The sequence below is a fragment of the Silene latifolia genome, chromosome 10 (assembly GCF_048544455.1).
Source record: "Silene latifolia isolate original U9 population chromosome 10, ASM4854445v1, whole genome shotgun sequence".
Lineage (NCBI taxonomy): Eukaryota > Viridiplantae > Streptophyta > Magnoliopsida > Caryophyllales > Caryophyllaceae > Silene > Silene latifolia.
In genome coordinates this window covers 122,744,076-122,768,208 of record NC_133535.1, presented here as the reverse complement: position 1 = coordinate 122,768,208, position 24,133 = coordinate 122,744,076, and the positions used below count along the sequence as shown (strand labels likewise).

Genomic DNA, 24,133 nt, shown 5'->3' with positions numbered 1-24,133 from the left:
TCTTTCTCCTACCCCAATACATCCATTCTTACGAGGAGTCTAATCTTCCATCAGCTTTTGTTTCTTTCTTCATTCTTGTGCATGGACTAGACCTTTCACTCTTACACAAAACATGACCATTGTCTTTTGTGATGATTTCAGTTGCATGAAAATGATCCGTGAATTTAAACACATGGAGTGAGTACATTTACATCCTATTTAAAGCAACTAAGTTCACTTATTTCACACCTTGCTTCACTTGCTCAAAACTCATTACGATATTTGCATACTCACATCTTCCATCTTCCACAATGCCCAAGTTAAAACTTGTATACTTTTCATTCCCTTTTCTTTTCCTAACTCTTCCTTGATTATAATTACTAGATTAATTAAGTAGATAATTTATTACTAACTTGTTATTTTGTTGTCATCATGGAATCAAAAATTAGAGGAGAAAGAGGAGGAGCTTGTTGACCTAAGCATCTTTGATTACATTCAAGACCCGGATAACCTTTAAGGTAACCAAACCTAACCCTCTGCCTCGTAATTGTAGAATACTAGTAATCTGGTCAGGAGGTAAATAGACATATCCTGATAGGATAGGTCTTTCTAACTAGTGTCATATATGTATTTTAGTACGACATAATATTGCTTGTTACATGCATGTTACTGCCCACCTTGAATAAATCACTTAAATAAATCATTATGTGGAAAATTGACAATGTGCCAATCATGTCTATAAGCTTAATAATTGTGTTATCACCTCACATGAAAAATATACCTTTGAATAAATTATTTACTATGCACTCACATGTTAGACCCACTAAAACAAAGTCAAAATGAAAATTTGTATGCTAATTTTTATGGAAAATGATGAAACTTCTTAATTGCACTCTTTTCGTTTCATGTATGATATGGAGTTGAAAATTTTATATGTATTACCTTCTGATTTATAGGATTTTTAGGCGCAAATCTTATATCAATACGATTTTTATTCTATTTTATAAAATTCCTACAAGCCTAAATAATGTACGAAATTCAGTAAATTATGTACCCTTTTAAAAATCATGAAAAAATTACAAGAGTTCACTTATATTATGAGGAATCACCTGGTAAGATTTTGTTAGAAAATACTTAGCTTAGACCCCTTTTCGAAAATAAACAAAAAGGCCACTTTATAGTCTAATCCGAATTTAATACCTTAAATTTATTTGGTGAAGTTACTTTATAAAAATAAAATTTTATTCAAGTGTAATACAGCAAGGAGAATATACAAATACCTTATTAAAAAAAATTATATTAAATTATTATTTTTAAACTAAAACCACCTTGCTTAGTTATTTTAATAATTGTTTTAAGAGTTTAAGTAAATTTTATTCTAAAAACCGTTTAAGAAATAACCTTTAGAGATCTTAACAAGTGTAAACGTGATTCTTAGCAATTTTGATGAAATTATTAAATTTTAAACTCAAATGCCTTTGAAGGTTTTATTTTAAAATACTCGTCTTCACCTTTAAATTTTGAGTAAATTAATATGATAATTATAAGGACCTTATTTGAATACAAACTTAAGGATTTGTCTCTAGTCGTGCCTTGACTAATTAAAATATTAGTTAAGCTGTGAGTTGACTATGACGACTTTGGTTAACCATCCACTAATTAAATTAGTCAAGAGTTACTAAGTCAAAGTAAATTTATACTTGGAAATAATGTATCTAGCAATTTTAATCCTTGAATAACGAATTAGAAATAACGAATACCTTTCTAATATATTCTTGAATAAGATGTTTCAAATCTCAAATACGAACACTACTCGGTTAAGATTAATACCCATGAAATTCTCATGGAGTAAAAGCATTTCCCACAACTTGGACTAGGGCTTGCGGGAGTCTGTAAGTCCGGTATCATCCTACCGCCATGTTATCCTAGCTGTCGAACATGCCACTTAAATGGGACCTCTGAATCGGTATGCTAATTCCGGTTATCTTGGATATGCCCCTTGAATGGGACCTCTGAGCCAAGTGCCGTTGTATTGTCGATATATTGGGATGGTCCGCATATCGATGTATCATCGTCTCTATGAGACATCTGTGAGTCTTTCGTGCTATATGTTGGGCGCTACCTTGGTAAGTTTTAGGGATCGACGTGTCGGAAGAATGCTTAGAGAGCTTATGCTATACAAGTACGGACAACACATCCCGAAGGTGCGTGTGGAGAGATTGTCGTTAGGATAGTAGTCGACCAGCTGCCACGAGGAGCTGCGTGATCCAAAAAGTTGTGGAGTGGGTATATGCGCATATATTGACAGGTGCTTGATCGGCTTTATTACCTTTCAGATATCTTGGCAATTATTATTTCATGGTTGCGATTGTGTGCAGACCTAGACAGTTACAATTGTCTTGGTGCCTCAAAGTGTATGGGACATGTCACTTAAATGGGACCTCTGAGTCCATTCATTAGCCGTCTGTTCTTCCCCACGTTTCTGGTTGCTAAACCAAGTCAATTTAGTTGTCCGGTCCTATTGAACACTAGGGGTGAGATGCAAACCTCCTAGTATTGATATGATCGACGGGATTTATACTCCCACTCGTACTCAAGGTGAGATGCAAGCCGTGAGTATGCGTGTGACATTAGTAGTCACGTCTTGTGCTTTTTGTGAAGAAAATAAATATTTTAGAAAGAAATGACTACAAGTTTTTATCCGCATAACGTCTACTTGGATTTACCATATGCTGATTGATATAACATGTTGTTGAACAATGTCGTTATATTCACATGTTTATTATGTCATATGACAATATGAACCAATGTGTTACTTCATGTACATATCACATGTGTGCACGTCGATGTTGTCATGTGATTGGAGTTGTATGTTTGACCGCCTAATTGCATTACTAATATTCTCCATGATTGAGGCCGTTGATAGAGGACGGTTAGGTTACTCCCACTAAGTGGGGCAATTTTATTTTACACTAAAACTTGGGAGAGACGGTCTCTCACTAAGTTATTGAGAGACCAATATTTCGTACCTTTTTATTTGTATTTTGCACCTCTTTTATTGTAATACCCCGTATTTTTTTATATAATTAATTAAACGGATATTATTGTATATTAATTATTATATATTTTATATTACTAATTCAGTCGAGTTAATATTGAGTCGATAATTTCGTTAAGTTATCGTAAGTTAATTAAGACGGGTTTATACGGAATTCGAAAGGTGAGCTAAACAATTAACCAACGACCCATTTGAGCTGGCCCAATACACGTCCAGCCCATTTAGCCCTAACCCTAAACCCTAAACCTAATACACCCTAATCTCCCTCAACCCGCCTCCCTCAAACCGCCTCCCTTTCATCAGCTCCAACTTCACCCTCAAGCAATTCGAGAGAGAGAGAGAGAGAGAGCGTGGGCATTGGCGGCACTGTAAGGAAGAGCATAAGGCGGCTGTCGACGTTCATAGGCGGCGCTGGTGGCTATAGTGGCGGCAGGAAAAAGGTAAGAGCAACCTATGTCCTCTGTTTTTAGCTTTTGATGTCGGGTTTTTGGTTGGGGTTGCGTGTCTTAGGGAGGGGATAAGGGTGGTTGGTGTCGGGGTAATGTTAATGGGTGGTATGTGGCGAGTGTCGTGGTGGTGGTTAGGGTGGTTCTTGGTGGTTTTAGTGTGAAGAAAAGGCGGCATTGACAGGGGGTGGTAAACGGGTATTGGTCACGGGTTTTCAGACGGGTTTAGACGGGTATGTTTGGGGTGGCGCCACCGTGGACTTGGGGGAGGTCGAAACGGTGGTGCCACGGTGTGCGGGTTCGTGGGATGACGGTGAGCAACACGGTGGTGGTAAGGCGGGGTATAGGTGTTGGTGCGGTGGTGGTAAAGGGAGAACAGGGGGTGTTTGGTGAGCCGTGGTGGTGAACCAGGCCAAATGGCGGCCATGGTTTGGCTCGCCGGCGACGGTCGACCCCAGTGGGGGTGGCCGTTGGTGGCTGGGTCAGAGTGGGGGTTGGGCCTGGTGGTTGACACGGTGGTGAGGTGGCGCGCGGGAGTGCGGGGATGCGTGTGAAGGGACGTGGTTGATGACGGGTTCCTTTAGTGTTTGATTCGGGTTTTCGTAATCGTATAATTCATTTAACCTTTAATTATCATTTTGGTTATTCAATTTAATTCCGAGTCAGTTAAATAATTCAAGTCGGATTTTGAGTCGGGTTGTTAAAATGGAAAAGCTACTATAACGGGAAAGTTCATTTTAGGAAATTCTATTTTTAGTAACTTCTATTTTGGGAACGGGAATAGTTGAGTAATTGTTTATCATTTAACTATCTTTCAGAGGACGGATTGTCGTGAAATATTCTTTGGACACCCGACCATTTGATTTGCGCGATCGAGGTAGGGAAATACACTTGACCTATTATCGTTGTTCTTTGAATTGTGTTGACTTGATTCGTGGTTGTTGATTTACGTTATGAATCATATACGGGAAGGTGATTGACTGCATTGATCGTGTTGAGTTTGTTATCACAACATTCGTTAGTCGGCATGATTTCATTCATTAATATACATATTGTGTTGCATTATTCTTGTTGAGCATTTCATATGCATGGAGTTGGAGGATGGTGTAGGAGTGACGATGTTGAGATACGATGTGAATTGTGATAAGGCCCGGGCGGGTTCGGCAGACTTGCCCTGGTGTCCTCGGTGCGAGTGGCGGATCGGCTACGGTTGATATATATAGTCTACCGGGGATCGGTATGGCTGGGTTGTCCGGGTTATGAGATATGAGAAATGAGATATGAGATACGAGTTGAGATGGAGATGGAGGTGACGGAGGATCATGCATATTATATTTTGTTGTTTAATTGTTTTCCCTACTCGGCCTTCGCGGTGACCACGTGTATTCGTGTACGCTGTGATGATCCAATTATTGGGAGCAGATTGTGGTGTTTGAGACCGATAGGAGCTGGCGGGAGGAGAGCTTGGATGACGGACTTAGTGCCTAGCCCACCTTAGTCTTATTAGTAGTTTTATCAGACTTCATCTTTTGGTCATATTTTTGGAGGCTTTGTTTTAATTCCAGTTGTAATCTCACTATAAGCATTTTAATAAAATCTTGTGTTTCTTTCCTTTGTTATCTCTTGCCTCGGGTTTTCGAGATGGTAACACCGTCATTTATCTGAGGAGTCCTAGTTCAGGCCCTTAAATAAATGGGGGTGTTACAAAGTGGTATCAGAGCGAACGATCCTCAGGCCTAAACCAATGAACCCAATGAACATAGGAAGAGTCTAAATAAAATGAACCCGGGATAGAACTGTTAGGAGCACACTAAGGTAAGGTATGAGTTAGGGGCCCCCTCACACCGAACAATGCCCTCTCGTTTGACCAGATTTGACCGGAAACCCGAGTGTATATGAGAGAAAGGGTAGAAAAGTTGCATAAGGTTGAACCTGAAATTCCTATATCGTTACCTAAGTGTTAATTGATGGATGCATTGATTGTTGCATAATCGAGTTGATATATACCTTGAGACCCATATATTCTAACCCTTCTGCAGGTCAACGCTGCGGTAAGTATTTTGTATGAATGATGTGATGATAACACTACTATGACTAAGTAATATGCGGTTATGTGATCCCAAAGCCATGCTAGTATAGTAATGTGATAGTAATAAGAAACACTATTGAAATACAAGTTTTAGTCATAGCAATCGTGATTTAGATGTAAGGAGTAAATCGAGATGCGAATGGATTCTATGGGGTAGATGTTTACGTAAGTACAGTATAAGATTTAAGTTAGGATGAGTTCGTATCAATAGTATGGTTGTAAGAGTTTGAAACATAGAAAAGGAATGACTTAGTGATAAAACTCGTTTTGGTTGACGTTACTCTTTAACTGACCTTACTACCATTTCTTTTCTGTTTATTGCCTATGGATGAAAATCTTATGAGAGATAGCCTCGTGAGTTAGTGTTCTTTTGGCATTGATTTCATGCTTATATGATATACAAATTAAGAGTAATAAATACTTTAGTGAACTGTGGTTAGGAAGTTCATGTGCAGTGATATTTTGACCAACGATTTTATAAAAAATCCTCATTTAAATTGTATTAATAATTTTTGCATAATTCCAACTTCATCGATCAAAAGAGTCGCATATGTTTTCAAATTGATAAGCCACGAAAAATCTTGATGTTCAATATTAACTAATAAGTTTTGCAAACTGACCCAAGTTTTGGACCAATTGCTGTCACATGTTTGTTTGGACCAACCGAGTTGTAAAATTCTGTAAAAAATGGAATTCTTATGCTTTAAACCTAACTCTTTTCCCTGTGTTTGTAACCCTCCGTATTTTATAAAAGTAATATGAATCAAGTTTTAATCGAACGGTTATTTGTCCGTGGTTTTTGGAAATTACAACGTGAATCAAAACATTTAAAATGTGCGTCTATGTTGAATTTTCATATGATTGTTTGATTAATTTATGAGCCTTAGTAATGTAAATTTATAATGTTTTATATGACGATAGTAGCACGCATGTTCAGTAGTTATGTATCTTAACAAGTGATAAATTTAAAACTTAGTCGATAACATGGTTGGCATGATAGTATGAGTAAAATTGAATAGCTTAATTTGATTTTAATCGAGGGTGAAATATTTTATACGAGTCCAGTTGTTTGCATATTTTATATACGTTTGGCATGTTGTAATATCTCTAGTATGTTCATCATATTTGCATGGTGGTCGGATATATATAAATATTAAACTATATTGTCATATCTTGGTAAAGTTGATGGCGTTAAATATTAATTTAGTTGTGCTAATATACTCGCATGAATAATTATAATAGTTATGTTTAAAAGTTTACACATGGATGGTAGTAATGATTGAGTCTAAATGTTCACACGTGTAGGATGTCATCTGAGTTCTAATGCCTTTTTTTGTGAGTCGGTGTGCCTATACTTATATTTATTACTTACATTGCATTAATCTATTTCAGTGGACCTAAACCTAGGACATGATAGTAAACAGTGTTGTTAATTCTTAGTGGATATGTTCATCATTATATCGTCATGAAATACTAAAGGGATTCTTGCAATTGTAGGAGCATGATATAAAGGAAACTGTTTGATAAAACACGACGCTTGACATACCTATATTCCCGAGTCGTTAGTATCAATTATATTATAATAAAGATTGTTATGATAACTATGTTAGCAATTATAATGAAATAACCCTTTGAGGATTCACATGATATGTGTTGGTTTAAATGATAGTTGTTATAGTTACGCTTAATTGAGCCATGAATATAACTGAGTAAAGAAGTGCAACTAAAATCCTGACGTTGAGGTAATAGTCGTTCATTAGTAAAGATAGGACTGGAATGAATAAGATGAACCTGCAAATTACGATATATGAGTCAACACCTAAACTTGTTTGTCTAAAGGACTTGAATTAAGTTATCTGATTTTGAGTTTCGTAGTAAGCTGTAAATGGATTCTATGGACGGCTCTGTTATAAGAGTTATGTTAGGAAAGTTATTCACCGTCCAGTATGAAAGTGAAAGTTTTGAAAATGAAGTCAACTCTTGTCGTATGAGTATAAATTCGGATTGAGATTCCAGCCAGTGTCTAGTGGTATGGTTCCATGATATTTGGTAGTCTGGAGGAATGAAACTAGAACGGAGTCATAAGTAGTGGGTTAAATTAGCCATGTTGTTCGTTCATATAGTGGATTGGTGGGTTGTGGTTAGTTATGAATGTCAAAACGGGAAATGTAATGTGGTGATTTAAGTGAATTATGTGTTAACACGGTATGTTGATAGTAGCATGATAGGTAAGGAATATTTGAAAAAAAAAAAAAAAAATTGGTGTAGTTAAATACATTTCATCTTTTATGTCATGGTGTTGGGTGCAGTTTAAATATATATTTAATACCAAGAACGAAATTTTATGTATGATAGTCTTTCCAATATCGTTGTTTAATCGCTTGTTTGACTCGACCAATAAGGTTATAAAAATTTGTCAATCAATGTGCATTCGTCATTCATGAATAAATATCAAACCCTTTGTTATGAGGATTGAAAATATCTCTAGGCAGATAAATCTGCTGAAAGTCTGGTTGTCTTCATTTTATTGATGATTGCGTCTTGACCTAAACCGTACAATTATATAAAGGAAAGTCGATTTGGACCTATTAGGTTATAAAATTTCATAAAACGATTTATCAAAGTGATGACCCTAATTCTTTTCTTAGGTGTTTGATCCCCTATGTTTCTAAAGTATGAGATTACAATGATTGGTGAGATGAATAATTACTAATGATTTTTCTCAGTAACGGTAGCTTCCTTGAGAGAGCTTGCATATTGATTGTCTTTGGTAGGGATTAGTTAACTTGAGCGTAAGTTGTGAATCTTTTATCCTCTTTCACTTGTTAGCAGTAGTTGAGAACTTTGGTTATAATAATGAAGGTTACGAGGACGTAACCATGTTTCTAGTTGGGGAGGATTGTAAAATCTTGATGTTTAATTTGCACTTGTTTGTAGATTGTAGTTTGATCAAGTTGATGTTTCGTTGTGGGGTATCTATGTAAATGAGTTATATACGTTTTGCTTCTACCTCTGTTAGTTGGTTGATGTGTAAAAAGAGAGTGTAGTTAAACTACTGGTAATGAGTTATGAGTTAGCCTATGAACTGAGTTATGTTTATGGGAGTTATGTTTACGGTCCAGTGCGACCATGGTTAATGAGTTTATGTTGAGTTTGAGATCGGAATTTAGATGGAAGATGACGGTGTTCTCAGGTGATTATTTAGTTGTTACACAGTTGTGTTCTCAGGTAGTTATTAGTCGTAGTTAATTGGGTTAAGTAAAGACGAGTTAAACTTCGGGACGAAGTTTATTTTTAGGAGGGGCGAATGTAACATCCCGTGTATCGTTATGTTTAACTGATGTGTCAAAAGTGTGTGTTAACCGTGTTAGAAACGCGGGACGTCCGTAAGTACGATATACAATACCTTCTGTTGTTGAGTATGGGAGCGAACTTCGGGACGAAGTTCATTTTAAGGGGGGAAGACTGTAATACCCCGTATTTTTTTATATAATTAATTAAACGGATATTATTGTATATTAATTATTATATATTTTATATTACTAATTCAGTCGAGTTAATATTGAGTCGATAATTTCGTTAAGTTATCGTAAGTTAATTAAGACGGGTTTATACGGAATTCGAAAGGTGAGCTAAACAATTAACCAACGACCCATTTGAGCTGGCCCAATACACGTCCAGCCCATTTAGCCCTAACCCTAAACCCTAAACCTAATACACCCTAATCTCCCTCAACCCGCCTCCCTCAAACCGCCTCCCTTTCATCAGCTCCAACTTCACCCTCAAGCAATTCGAGAGAGAGAGAGAGAGAGCGTGGGCATTGGCGGCACTGTAAGGAAGAGCATAAGGCGGCTGTCGACGTTCATAGGCGGCGCTGGTGGCTATAGTGGCGGCAGGAAAAAGGTAAGAGCAACCTATGTCCTCTGTTTTTAGCTTTTGATGTCGGGTTTTTGGTTGGGGTTGCGTGTCTTAGGGAGGGGATAAGGGTGGTTGGTGTCGGGGTAATGTTAATGGGTGGTATGTGGCGAGTGTCGTGGTGGTGGTTAGGGTGGTTCTTGGTGGTTTTAGTAACAGTAAAAGGCGGCATTGACAGGGGGTGGTAAACGGGTATTGGTCACGGGTTTTCAGACGGGTTTAGACGGGTATGTTTGGGGTGGCGCCACCGTGGACTTGGGGGAGGTCGAAACGGTGGTGCCACGGTGTCTGGGTTCGTGGGATGATGGTGAGCAGCACGGTGGTGGTAAGGCAGGGTATAGGTGTTGGCTGCGGTGGTGGTAAAAGGAGAACAGGGGGTGTTTGGTGAGCCGTGGTGGTGAACCAGGCCAAATGGCGGCCATGGTTTGGCTCGCCGGCGACGGTCAACCCCAGTGGGGGTGGCCGTTGGTGGCTGGGTCAGAGTGGGGGTTGGGCCTGGTGGTTGACACGGTGGTGAGGTGGCGCGCGGGAGTGCGGGGATGCGTGTGAAGGGACGTGGTTGATGACGGGTTCCTTTAGTGTTTGATTCGGGTTTTCGTAATCGTATAATTCATTTAACCTTTAATTATCATTTTGGTTATTCAATTTAATTCCGAGTCAGTTAAATAATTCAAGTCGGGTTTTGAGTCGGGTTGTTAAAATGGAAAAGCTACTATAACGGGAAAGTTCATTTTAGGAAATTCTATTTTTAGTAACTTCTATTTTGGGAACGGGAATAGTTGAGTAATTGTTTATCATTTAACTATCTTTCAGAGGACGGATTGTCGTGAAATATTACTAGACACCCGACCATTTTGATCGTAAAGATCGAGGTAGGAAAATACACTTGACCTATTATCGTTGTTGCTGAATTGTGTTGACTTGATTCGTGGTTGTTGATTTACGTTATGAATCATATACGGGAAGGTGATTGACTGCATTGATCGTGTTGAGTTTGTTATCACAACATTCGTTAGCTGGCATGATTTCATTCATTAATATACATATTGTGTTGCATTATTACTGTTGAGCATTTCATATGCATTGGAGTTGGAGGATGGTGTAGGAGTGACGATGTTGAGATACGATGTGAATTGTGATAAGGCCCAGGCGGGTTCTGCAGGACTTGCCCTGGTGTCCTCAGCTGCGAGCTGGCAGATCGGCTACGGTCGATATATATAGTCTACCGGGGATCGGTATGGTTGGGTTGTCCGGGTTATGAGATATGAGAAATGAGATATGAGATACGAGTTGAGATGGAGATGGAGGTGACGGAGGATCATGCATATTATATTTTGTTGTTTAATTGTTTTCCCTACTCAGCTTCGCGGCTGACCCTGTGTATTCGTGTACGCCTGTGATGATCCAATTATTGGGGAGCAGATTGACAGGTGTTTCAGAGACTGATAGGAGCTGGCCGGGAGGAGAGCTTGGATGACGGACTTAGTGCCTAGCCCACCTTAGTCTTATTAGTAGTTTTATCAGACTTCATCTTTTGGTCATATTTTTGGAGGCTTTGTTTTAATTCCAGTTGTAATCTCACTATAAGCATTTTAATAAAGTACTGTGTTTCTTTCCTTTGTTATCTACTGCCTCGGGTTTCCGAGATGGTAACACCGTCATTTATCTGAGGAGTCCTAGTTCAGGCCCTTAAATAAATGGGGGTGTTACATTTATTGTTGATCATAACATAATAATTTCGTACTTATTTACATAATAAATATACCCAATTTATTATTAATCATGATTTGTACCTATTTTATTACCTTTAGTACCATTTTTTCTTAAAATTGTACAATGGTCTCTCAATAAAGCTTATTAAGAGACCGTCTCTCAGGAGACCTACTCTTTATTTTAATGATGTTTCAGGTAACATGGATCTTGAAGACTTGGACTTAGGAGGGGACTGTCGAGAGAATAAAACTTCCAATGTTGATCTTTCATGAGTTTATGTAGCAAACTTTTATTAAAGTCGGACCTTGCTTTAATTTGTAATTTGGATATTAAACCTTGTTTTATGTTCTAAACATCCAGTTTTATGAAGCAACTCATTACGAGTTGACGGTTTTAAATTTTACTAATTTTCATGACTTATCTTTCTTTCCGCTTTCATTAATTAAGTCATTAGAGAAACTGGGTTGTGACACATCGTCAATTGAATGATAAATTTTTCTGTTTAATTTAATTAGGGCTAAATTAGGGCTACATTTGAAAAACTTAAATTAGGAGGAAAATGTTGAGCGACTTAGATTAATTGTATAAAGGGTCATCAATTTTATTAATAGAATTAAATTAGGGGGGAAATGTTTGACGAAATTCATTATTATGATCCCTAATTCAATTTTTGGATGAACCCTAATTTAGTCGAACTTATTTAAAATTCGAGTTTCGTTAATTTGATGCAAAACTTTGATTGATGCAAAAGTTAGTCAGATGTAATTGAATACGGTGTTACTTTTTCACATACGGATTTTACTCAATCACATACATTTTTTCATTAATTTTCCATACAATACCCTTTACCCAAACAATCCAAAACTCTCTCTTCTCTCCTTTTCAAAACTTAACTCAATTTTTTCACCCTAAATGGAGGTAGAGACCGATCGAATAATTATCAACAAGTAATTAGGAAGTCATTCATGTACTCATTTCTTTCGTTGATTTGGCCAATTGCCAACAAGTCTATTGAATATGGTTTACAAATATCAAGCCACTAAAGCAGTAAAGCATTTCTTTCGTTGATTTGATTAGGAGGTCATTCATGGTACTCGTTTTCAGAGTTCGGTTATCTAAATTGCATATTAAACAAGTAATTACTCTTTTTTAAAAATTAAAATCACATCGGCTATTTTTTCCGTTGAATTAACTTTTTTTTTTTCAAGTTAGGGTTTGTTTTTAATTTAGGTTTCCCCCCAATTAGAGGTGGTGGAAAGGTGATAGGGTCAAGAAGAGTGGCCGGTCTACTCAACAACGGGGTAGTCGGGGTGGGTGTTTGGGTGACGTTATAGGAAGTCCGGTATGGGTTGACAACATGTTTGGCAGGGGATGGTGTCATTCAGCTAACAATGGTTGTCCGGCAAAGGATGGGGTGGCGGGGGTCGTGGTGGGGTGCTTTTCAATTTTAATTTATTTTGTAAGTTTTTGACTATTGAAAGGAAAATGAGAGATGAGAAAATGTGTATTAGTAAATGTGAAGGGTAAAATTAGAAATTACGTATGTGATAGAGTAAAAATTGTATGTGAAAGAGCAATACCCAATTGAATATGATAATTAGATTTTGCCGAAATTGATTTAATTGAATAATAAATAATTCTATTTTTAAGTAATAGACTAAATTTAAATGGAAACAAAATAAATCAAATAAGGAAATAAAACTAAACATAAATTAATTAACTATATATGCAAAATGACTAACCTAACCCTAAATTAATCTAACCTAGCTAACTATGGTTTGCCACGTGTCACGTAGCTATTGATTTGTGTACAAAAAATTTGTACACAATGTGTACTAGTTTGAATGCCCGTGCGTTGCAACGGGATAATTAACTTATTTATAATGAAAAAAAAATGTTATAAGAGTTTAATGTTTACATTTTATGTCTAATGATTTGTTTACATATTATTAAAATATCTCTTTCAAAAAAAAAAAAGATTAATATATACGTGGGTTAACTCTTATTTGTAATTATATAATCACCCCACCTTATACTAATCTTTCGATGTGAGATAATTCTATTATTTATAAGTAATATATTCACCAAACTTGGATTATGTTTCTGATGTGGGACAATTCTACTATTTATACGTAGTATATATTCATCAAACCTCCATTGTTTTTCAATGTGGGACAAATAACATACTTAGAATTAGACCATCTTTTTTGTACTTAGTTCGACATCCAACCAGATCCCGAATACCAAATACGGACAATTGCTACTCATTATATATAATAGTTATATTTAAATTTAATAATATGATCAAGTACTCTCCATTAATATTTGTACGTTGTTTTTCTTCATTTTTTTTTTATCATAATTAAGATACAGAAATGTCCCATGGTACCCCTTAATTTTGTCAGATTTTCCATGTTATCCCTACTTTTAAGAATCTGCCTATGGTACCCTTAAGGTTCCATTTTTTTGCCTATGGTACCCCATAATGTAAAGGCTGTTAAATTGATGTTAAGTTTGATGGCATGACAATAAAATAACAATTAAAGATAGAATAATATCCCCTTTATTGTTTTATTGGTACGGATATCTCTCTCTTTTAAATGAAAATTTAATTAACTATATCATTATAATATCGAAAATTTCTCATGGTAACCTTGAACTTTGATAGATTACACATGGTACTCCTAATTTTAAGTTTCTACAAATGGTACCCCTGTGTTCACCTTTTTCTTTCCCAGAATACCATTTGACAGCTTTCGTCATTACTCCTAAGACTTGTGACTCCTTTTTCTTTTGTTATCTATTACACAAACACTTCATCCTCTAATTCCTAATTCCATATTTTATTTAATAAACTGACATTTAATATCTAAATAATAAAACACAAATAGCATGGCATGCTCAGTTACTCATCTAGTTACTGATAGGAGTAACGGCATTATGAAAAAATTAAACACAATGTTACTATATGTAGAAACTTAAAATTAGGGGTATTATGTGTAATCTACCAAAATTCGAGGGTACAGTGAAAAATTTCTGTTATAATATTTACCATTTTATTGCTCTTTCTCCAACCTAAAAAAATGTTACAACTTTAAAAATTTAACATTTAATTCAAGATTATGTTTAAAGTGTCTTATATAATAAGTATACTTTGAGAGATTCAATATATTTGGGGTGATACCTAAATTCCAAGGATAAATCCTATTTATAATCATTGGATCACCTCACCTTATGATAATCTTCTGATGTGAGACAATTCAACTATTTATACGTAGTATTTATCACACCTACATTATTTTTCAATGTGAGACGAATAACATATTTAAAAGTACACCATATTTTTTGAACTTAATTCGACATCCAACCCGATTTAATAATAAGCAAATACTATATTATCTATTAATATTCATACGTTTGTTTTCTATTTTTTTTTTATCATAATTAAAATATATGCAAATGATATGAACCTATACTCTAATAATAGAATTTTTTTAATATAATTCTAATTATATTATTTAAACATAGTATATTTACCACACATACATTATTTTTCAATATGTTTTCAATATGGGACATATAATATAAAATTTATAGGTAGAAAATAATGATATAAACTTTTAAGAACTCTCAAAGATAATACTTAACAGACTCAAAAGATTTTGGGTTATGACTTCTATTTATAATCATAAGATCACCCTGCCTTATGGTAATCTTCCGATGTGGTACAATTCTAATATATATACATAGTATATTCACCACACTTACATTACTTTTCAATGGAGAACAAATAACATACTAAGTACACCATTTTTTTTCGCACCTACTTTGACATCAAGTCGATTTAATAATGAGAAAATACAATAGAATCTACACTCTAATGATAGCATTTTTTTGTCACCATCAAATTATATAATTTTCATACGATACTTTTTTGTCAAATGAAATATAAAGTTTTTATATCAAAATTATAAACATCACTTTAATATAATATAGAAAATGTATATATATGAGACAATTCTATTATTTATAAATAATATATTCACCACACCTACATTATTTTCCAATGTGGGACATATAACATACTAAAAAGTACATATCTTTTATATATAAATTTTTTGTGTTAGTACCTAAGTTTCAAGGATGCCTCCTATTTAAATTTATAGAATCACCCTACTAAAAAGTACATATCTTTTATATACTATTCTTTCGATGTGAGATACATATAATTTAATTATTTAGATGTAGTATGTTCATCATGCCTACATTATTTTTCAATGTGAAAGATATAACATATCAAGAAGTAAATGTCTCTTCTTAAAAAAACCATTATTTTATACGTATTATTTTTCTTTGAAGGTAAAACCACTTAGTCTCACTCGACGATCATTAGATAGGGATCTCTATATCATACATATAACGACACATTAACGCTCTATTAGTGCATTCAGGAGACAACCATTAGTAAAATCTTTAGTTTTGTACTGTGTTAGAAGACAACCATTAGTAAAACTCTTTGTTTTGTATTGTGCTTTAACTTTGTGTATGTTGTAATGTTGTTCTTTATAGGTTGCATATGTGACACCAATATTAAGTGATTTTTGCTTCTCTTGTTCATGTTCTTAACTCTTTGCCGAGTAGTTATCATCAATCTCCACTTTATTTTTTTATATCAATTTGTAGAGATAATAATAGAAAATCTTAAGAGAGCTCTTTAAAACAATATTTATGAGCTCAAAAAATTTTGGGTTGATACATAAGTTTCAAATATGTCTCCTATTTATAATCATAGGATCACAATACCTTATACTAATCTTTCGATGTGAGACAATTCTACTATTTATATGTAGTATATTCTCCACACCTACTTATTTTCCAATGTGGGACAAAACAAACTAAAAAGTACACAATTTTACATATTAAGAAGTACACCATCTTTAATATGTGCAAATAATATGAAATCTATACTCTAATGATAGCATTTTTTACCACAAAACTAATTATATTATTTTCATAATTTTTTTAACGATATTTTTTTGCCAAATGAAATGTAAAAGTTTGATATAAAAATTAGAAATATCACTTGAATATAATTTAGGAAATATACATATTATAATAATTAAAAGATTCTCTACTTTATTTTTTACATCAAAAATTATACTTTCCTAAATTGATTTTTGATGATGTGGACGCTCTCAGATCGCTCGAAAAAACTCTCTTTTATATATATATATAGATATATAGATGTGTAGCTTTTTCGGGAGTAATATCAAGACAAACTCAACCCACGTGCAAAATCTCTAAAGGTGTTCCACATTTTGCCGAATATAGTCCGGTTCAATGTTTATAAATTTATGAACAGTGCAAGAATTCTCTCTCGGTTATTTATTGTCATTTTTCATATTGAGGTGTCTCAATCATTTGTTGTCCTTTTTATTTTAAGAATGAACTTGATGAGTAATTTGATGATTTATAGTCAATTTGTTTCATTTGTCATTTAGTAATTGACTCATTTCTCTTTTCTTGGTCTTTGTATCAAAACCAAATGACAACAATTGAACGGGACGGAGGGAGTAACATTTTCTTTTTCATATTTTGATTGGTATTCATTATAGGCATTCTACATTTATACCTTCCTTTTTACCACTCTCTCGTATAGATTTGGAGCTTTATAATAAGAACTTGAGCTTATATGTACATTTTTTCGAGTTTTATTGAAAAGAATCTGAGCGTCTTTATATACATTTTAAACTCAAAATATTATAATGAAACTCAAAAATAATACATATAAGCTCAGTTAAATTTTAACACTTAATAAATTAAAATGTAACTCAAAAATTTCAAAAGCTCGAAAAGATTGCATATAAACTCAATTAGATTTGTATTGGTTGTACCATGCTTATATACATCTAGATGTATAATCCTATTTGTGACTTAAATATCATATTAATAAATCCGCACAAAAATTAATTTCACCAATTTTTCCGGCTTTTACAATTATATATAATTGCACTTATGACGAAATTATGAACATTATTGTCAAAAAAATATTTAAAATATTATTGACAGGCCAGAAAAAGTCGAGTACAAATATCCACTCGATATATTTTTATTTAAATTAAAATGTTTATTTTCAAACGATTCCCTTTTAAATTTTATTTTTCCACTGAAGATCAACTCAAATACTGTAAACGAAAAAAAAACTAAAGTCTCGCTTAAAGTATCTTTAACAGAGTCTTTTTGATTATTTGATCACACTGGATCTCACTAAATTCATTAGTAAGAAATACCCCAATTCAATTCCACTCTACCACTTTATTTTATCACGTTTGCTAAAACGTGTTTTACATGATAAATATCGTTAGCTACGTATTTGCAAAAATTATAAAAGTTACATATTTTTTAATGTGCTCGTAAATACGAATCAAACAAGATCTTACATGAATATATTTTCACTTATATATTGAGAGAAAATTAAAATTGAATGTTTATTTATGAATAGTGTAAAAAAATGAAAGTGCTAGAGTGGAGTTGAATGGACAAATAACCTTATATTATTCCTACTTTTTTTTAGGAAATTCCTATTTTTTTATTCAACAATTCTCTTATGTAGGGTGGTCGGCAAGCCTTTGTCCCACTTTTCTGTTCCATTTTGTGTCCCAATGCCTTAACCGTCTTAACACATCATCCTTTTATGATATATAAATATTTATTTTTAAATTTAATGTTTAATGTTTATGTGTCAAACAAAATGGAACAGAGAATCCAGACTCGATTGGCCTAGTGACTCAAACTAAACGAAAAATTCACGAAGTACCTCTAAAGTATGACATTTTGCACGAAATATCCACATTTTTTTATTCGAAAATCTTTAAAAGGTCATAATTCGTGTTTACGAATTCAGGAAGTGACGATTTTTTTCTTTCAAATCGATCATTTTTCCTAGTATTACGATTTGAAAAACAATTTGTCAAGTTTGGAATTTGTGACTAGGAGATATGGTCATTCAAAGTTTATTCGGTCAATAAACTTTGAAATACAAAAACTCCTTGCCACGAGATCCAACCAAATACGACAAATAGTTTTTTCAAATCATAGTTCTCGAAAAGGATTGATTTGAAAAAAAATCGTCACTTTTTGAACGGTAAATACGAGTTATGACTTTTAAAGTTTTTCGGACAAAAAATCGGGTATTTTGTACAAAATCTGAAATTCCAAGTATACGTAAGTTTTCCGAAAACTAAAAAAAAAAAAAAAAAAAAAAAAAAGGAAAGTCTTGCGAAAAAAGAAAGGTCAAAAACTTTGTGCTTGCTTTCTTCCGTCACAATAAAACCATCAAAATTTACTCCTAGTAATTTAATACACTCACATAATAATATTATTATATTATATATGATTCTATACAAATCAACCAACTAATCAGTCAATCATTTTCATACAAATAATCCCTGAAAATATATATTTATTTGATAAGATTCCAGCATTCTTATTCTCAAGTGATCAAATTTATTTGGTTTAAGATAGTTAAGTTCATCAATGGAGCCAAAGATCATTACTGGTGATGCTGGTTATGTTCTTGATGATGTTCCTCACTTCAATGATTATCTCTCTAATCTTCCTGTAATTTTCTTCTATTTCTTTTTTTTTTTAGTATTTTTAATTTGACTTGATCATATATAATTATGGCTGAAGTTGGTATTTTCTCTGTTTTTTGGGTTTTAATGATTTTGGATTTTAATTTTTATGCATTAAATTTGTATTAATTTGGTCAAAATTAAATTAACTTGAGTTGGGTTTCTGTTAATTTTGTTTAATTTTGTGTTTTTTTTTTTTTTTTTTTTTTTGCTTTGATTTGCAGACTTACACTAATCCATTGCAAGATAATCCTTCGTATTCGGTGGTCAAGTAAGGGCAAATTTGGAATTTCAACTCATGAAAGACTTGTGTAAGACGATTTTACCCAATGTTATTGTAAAACGGATCCAATCACAACCCTATTAGTGGCTAAAAGTGGTTATCAAAAGATCCTGTTTTTGATAAATTTGTGTAAAACCGCCTTGCACAAGGTATTTTTGTAATTGTTGTTGATCATAATGTTTTTTTTTTTGGAAAAATATTATGTCAACTTTTGTAAATATTTGTAGTTAGTGTCTATTATGGTATTGATCAATGATTGAATTATGATAAATGGTAATTTTGTGTGTTCAGGCAATATTTTGTGGATGATGATGACACTGTTGTGCAAAGGGTTAGTTTATTTAAGCCTTTGACTTTGTGCAAGACTGCAAAATGAATATTTGTTGGATTTATTGTAAACATCAATTTGTTAATGAGTGTGATCGAGCCGAAATTGAGTTTGAGTTTGCAAATTGTCTGATTTTTGCAGCCTGTTCAGCATAAAAATGGTCCAAGGGGAAACCATTTTCGACGTCAAGGTCCCCGCCAAAGGGTAATTATTGTCTAATGCTTTATCAAGCTCTTTAGGTTTTAATGAGGTGCATGATAATTGACTTTGTTCACTAACTCATGTTTTAGGTGTACTTTGAGCCAGATGAAGTTACAGCTTGTATTGTTACATGTGGAGGTCTTTGTCCCGGGCTCAATACTGTGATCAGGGAATTAGTTTGTGGCTTGGATTACATGTATGGTGTTAAGAGAATCATTGGGATTGATGTGAGTCTATACGATGTTGCTTCTTTGCCGTATTGTTTGTGATTAAGTTTCAATGAGGCTTGTATGAGATGGCCTCACACGTGAGACCAACAAAAATACGGATTTGTGAGATCATATAATTAAATGTTTGATTGATTTGTCTCACAAGTCTGATCTTCTCATCTAAGTTTTTGTAATTATGTTATTATGAACTGTCGAACTAATGTAGTTATGGATGCGTTTGGGCTTTTAGGGAGGCTACAAAGGCTTCTATTCACGAAATACTATTACATTGACACCCAAATCAGTTGACCACATTCACAAACGGGGTGGAACTATCCTTAACACATCAAGAGGTGGATATGTGCTTTCAAAGATTGTCGATAGCATTCAGGACCGGGGAATCAATCAGGTAACATGACACTAGCTACTAGAAAGGATTTGCTGATCTATTTTTTGGCTATATTGTAAATTGGATCATGGCATCCTTTTTGATGGTTCTATTTTTCCGTGGTGTAAAGGGACCCACAAGGTCAGTTATGAATTATGATACCAAAGGGTATCGAACCCAGGTCATGGGTTCAAGACTTCAAGATTTAGCTTACACCTGCATTTTGATTCTAATGTGTTAAAATCATGTTTATCCTGTCTCAGGTGTACATTATTGGAGGTGATGGTACACAAAAGGGTGCATCGGTTATATATCAGGTAATTAATTTTGCAATTTGGAAACTTATGAGTTGTGACAATTTATTCGTCTAGTACCGTAAGTCATAATCATTATTATATTATTATAATGTGAGTATGCTAAATTTGGGAGTGTGTTAATGCTGCCTAATTTCATCAGGAAATTAGGAAGCGAGGACTCAAGTGTTCAGTTGTTGGAATTCCAAAGACAATTGACAACGACATTCCGGTATTGCTCTTCATTTTTACCTTAACTCCTCCGTAATGTCAATATGACAATATCCAGCCAAGTTCCTTTATCTGATGCTTAATTTTGTTGATTAGGTTATTGATAGATCATTTGGCTTTGACACTGCGGTAGAGGAGGCACAACGTGCTATTAATGCAGCTCATGTTGAAGCCGAGAGTGTTGAGAATGGAATCGGTCTTGTTAAGTTAATGGGTCGTGACAGTGGTAAGCCACTGGCTTTTAATTCAACATCTCATACTCTCAACCATTTCTTCATAAATGGCTTTATAGATGCTCGATCTGATTGTCGAGTAGCCAAGAAAATGATAAATTGGATGGCGCTCTTTGAATAATAAATTGCTATAGCTCGACCAAGAAATTCTGGGCTATGGTGTTAATAAGCTCGAGGATTATACTTGGTACTTGGTAGAGTCATTAATGGTGATATTCATGGGTGGCGGATCAAGAAAGTTATCTTTTTGGAGACTTCGTAAATATCTGAAGCGTATTATTATACATGACCTTTCTATTGTTTCTAGCATTATATGCACAAGATGCATAACGGAAAATCTAGCTTTATAGTGTCTTGGGATTCCTGATGCTACAACATGCATGATGCATCCACTCTATGACGTGGGCTCTAAATCCGCCAGCAACAAAACTTTCCTTTTGGCTCATGCTTTTCTATTTTCTTGACGTACATGATTTGCTTGTCAGGATTCATTGCGATGTATGCGACCCTGGCCAGCAGAGATGTTGACTGTTGCCTGATCCCGGAGTCACCCTTCTATCTGGAAGGACCAGGCGGGATGTTTGAGTTCATTGAGAAACGACTTAGAGAGAACGGACACATGGTTATCGTCATAGCTGAAGGTGCAGGTGAGAAGTTGGAAGAAAGAGATGCTTCTGGAAACAAGGTCTTCAAAGATGTTGGCCTGTGGATGTCTCACATGATCAAGGTACGGACTTCTCAAAAGACATTTTTACCCTCCCTCTTTGGCAATGACTTAAGTTGATTGTAAATTTGTAATCTTTCCTATTGTTTCAGGAACACTTTGCAAAAGCAGATAAGTTGACTATAACTCTCAAATACATAGGTGTGTAAAGACTTTTCAGCTTTATATGTTTTACGCTAAATGTTGGGTTGTGATCGACTAATTGATATTCTGCGGTAATCTTATGCATCAGACCCTACATATATGATCCGAGCTGTTCCTGCAAATGCATCAGATAATGTTTACTGCACACTTCTTGCTCAAAGTGCAGTTCATGGGGCTATGGCAGGCTACACCGGGTTTACTGTCGGACCTGTCAATGGCAGGCAGTGCTACATACCTTTCTATGTATGTTGCTATATTGATCCGTATCGATTCTTGCGAGTTGTCTTTAATCTTAATTGTACCCAATACAACCAGATGAATCTAGACCTGGCAAATTCGTCATTTGGGTAGAGTCATTTTAGGTCTTGTTTGCATTTGGGTTCGAGTCTTGTTTCAGTTGTTTGCATTTCCCCATTTGGGTTCGGGCCGTGTGTGGGATCGTGTCACGTAATTTGGGCTGTTCATGTTACGTACACATCGGGTCTGGTTGTGTTATTCAAGTAAGGTAAGGTACGAGTATTAGCACATTGGAAACACAACCCAATCTGATCTAAATACCCTGTTTCCCAGGTCTACTCTAACCTAATAAGTGATCGCTCACTTTGGGACAAACTAAAATACAAAAGTGATCTGTCTTTACGGAACTGAGGGTGTACTTTGTAGATACTTCATACGGAGTACTTACTTAACGTGGGTTACTTGGATATAATGCAGCGCATTACTGAGCAACAGAACAAGGTCGTGATAACAGACCGTATGTGGGCCCGGCTCTTATCATCGACCAATCAGCCATGCTTCATGAGTCCCAAGGAAGGAACGCCTTTACCCGAGACTTGTACTGACCAGCAAAATACGAGTGATGGGAATGAGTGCATTCCTCAGGTAGTTGCCAAACAAGGTGATGAAACACCAGTATCCACCTCTTCATCGGTCCAAGTGAATCATGCTGATCATCCGAACTCGGTGTCCAATGGACCATCCAACGGTTTCTGAAAGTGTTGCATTCTGAGTTTCTGTTTTGTTATCACTGTTTACCTCCAGCTGAAAAGGACTAATAACAACAGACTTTGAGATAATCAGAAGTGTTCTACTTCTGTTTCTGAATGTAAAGGCTTTTTGAAGTTTAGCCATTACATTACAATCTTTGTAAATATGGAGAGTTAAATGTTAATGTGTTTGAAATAATGTACGCTAACATTGGTAATTATCCATTGGGTAAATTTGACCAAGTTAAATTAGTAAATTAGAACTTACCCTTAAGTGCTACTCGATAATTTACTGAGGGACCGTTTGGTTCGAAGTATTAGATGGATTGGGAATGAAGTGTGATACCATAAGGGTACGGAGTTGGACCCCATACTTGCTCATATGAATTTGGTTTGATCCTAGAAAGGATAGAGCAGTAGTAATAGGACGGAACAGAGTTAGAAACACGGGGGTATAAACGGATATGAGATTTCAAGGGGTTTGAATGAAGTTGGAATTCATCAAGTATCTAAACCCATTTCAAAAACCTCAAACTAAACACTAGAATGGATTAAATTCATTCCATTTCAAAAGCTATTGATCATGATAATGAACGCCTCGAGAGTGCTTGATACTTTTCCTATTTCACTTCTAACAATAGACAAAGGTCACATTGTTGATGTGTTTTTTTACTAACCTGTCAAAACTTGAACCGATCTGAAGTCGATTCTAACTGACTTCAAAATAGCCCATTTTTTTCTACCCAAACCCGAAAAATACTCGAACCTGTTTTGACCCGTAAACAGCAGGTCAAAACCCGACCCGTAGCGGGTCAACTCATTGAGTCAAGACAATACAAATACCAAATAGGTATTCAATTTAAAATTTTGTGAAAAAAATATGCTTGTCATATCATCATTATTACGTCATCACCTCGAGCCACATGCCACCTCATCACATTGAACTGCGTGTCACGCCATCATTCCCACCACATCACGTCGAGTTGCATGCCACATCATCACTAGCACCTCATCACGACGAACGGTGTGCCATTCATGTCAACATTGCCACCTCATGACCATCGAACCGCATGCCAACTACTAACCCCAAACCGCGTGCCATATCATCGTTGCCACATCGATCACGTGCCATCTCATCACCGAGAACCACGTGCTACCTTATCACTGCCACCTCATTTGAGCCTCACTTTCGTATGCTGCGAGTAGTGAAAATAACGATGATGATGATGGCGCTGGTGGCGAGGCTGATGACAATTAAGATGAGGAGACAAAATTTGTA

General features: G+C 35.0%; 1 protein-coding gene and 1 long non-coding RNA gene across 2 annotated transcripts; both read left to right on the top strand.

Moving 5' to 3' along the window:
* The first annotated feature begins 237 nt into the window (after nt 1-237).
* On the top strand, nt 238-11,616 carry LOC141609155 (uncharacterized). The gene is made up of 3 exons (XR_012527254.1): nt 238-308; nt 429-497; nt 11,364-11,616. It is a non-coding gene; the product is annotated as an uncharacterized LOC141609155 (long non-coding RNA).
* Nucleotides 11,617-18,422: 6,806 nt separating this feature from the next.
* LOC141605877 (ATP-dependent 6-phosphofructokinase 6-like) lies at nt 18,423-23,124 on the top strand. Its single transcript, XM_074424794.1, has 13 exons — nt 18,423-18,820; nt 19,059-19,105; nt 19,409-19,448; nt 19,587-19,649; nt 19,736-19,873; nt 20,106-20,264; nt 20,507-20,560; nt 20,700-20,768; nt 20,864-20,993; nt 21,486-21,727; nt 21,817-21,865; nt 21,957-22,111; nt 22,583-23,124. Exons 1-13 carry the CDS (start codon nt 18,737-18,739, stop codon nt 22,859-22,861), a joined length of 1,509 nt encoding a protein of 502 aa, XP_074280895.1. The 5' UTR covers nt 18,423-18,736; the 3' UTR covers nt 22,862-23,124.
* Nucleotides 23,125-24,133: the final 1,009 nt, after the last annotated feature.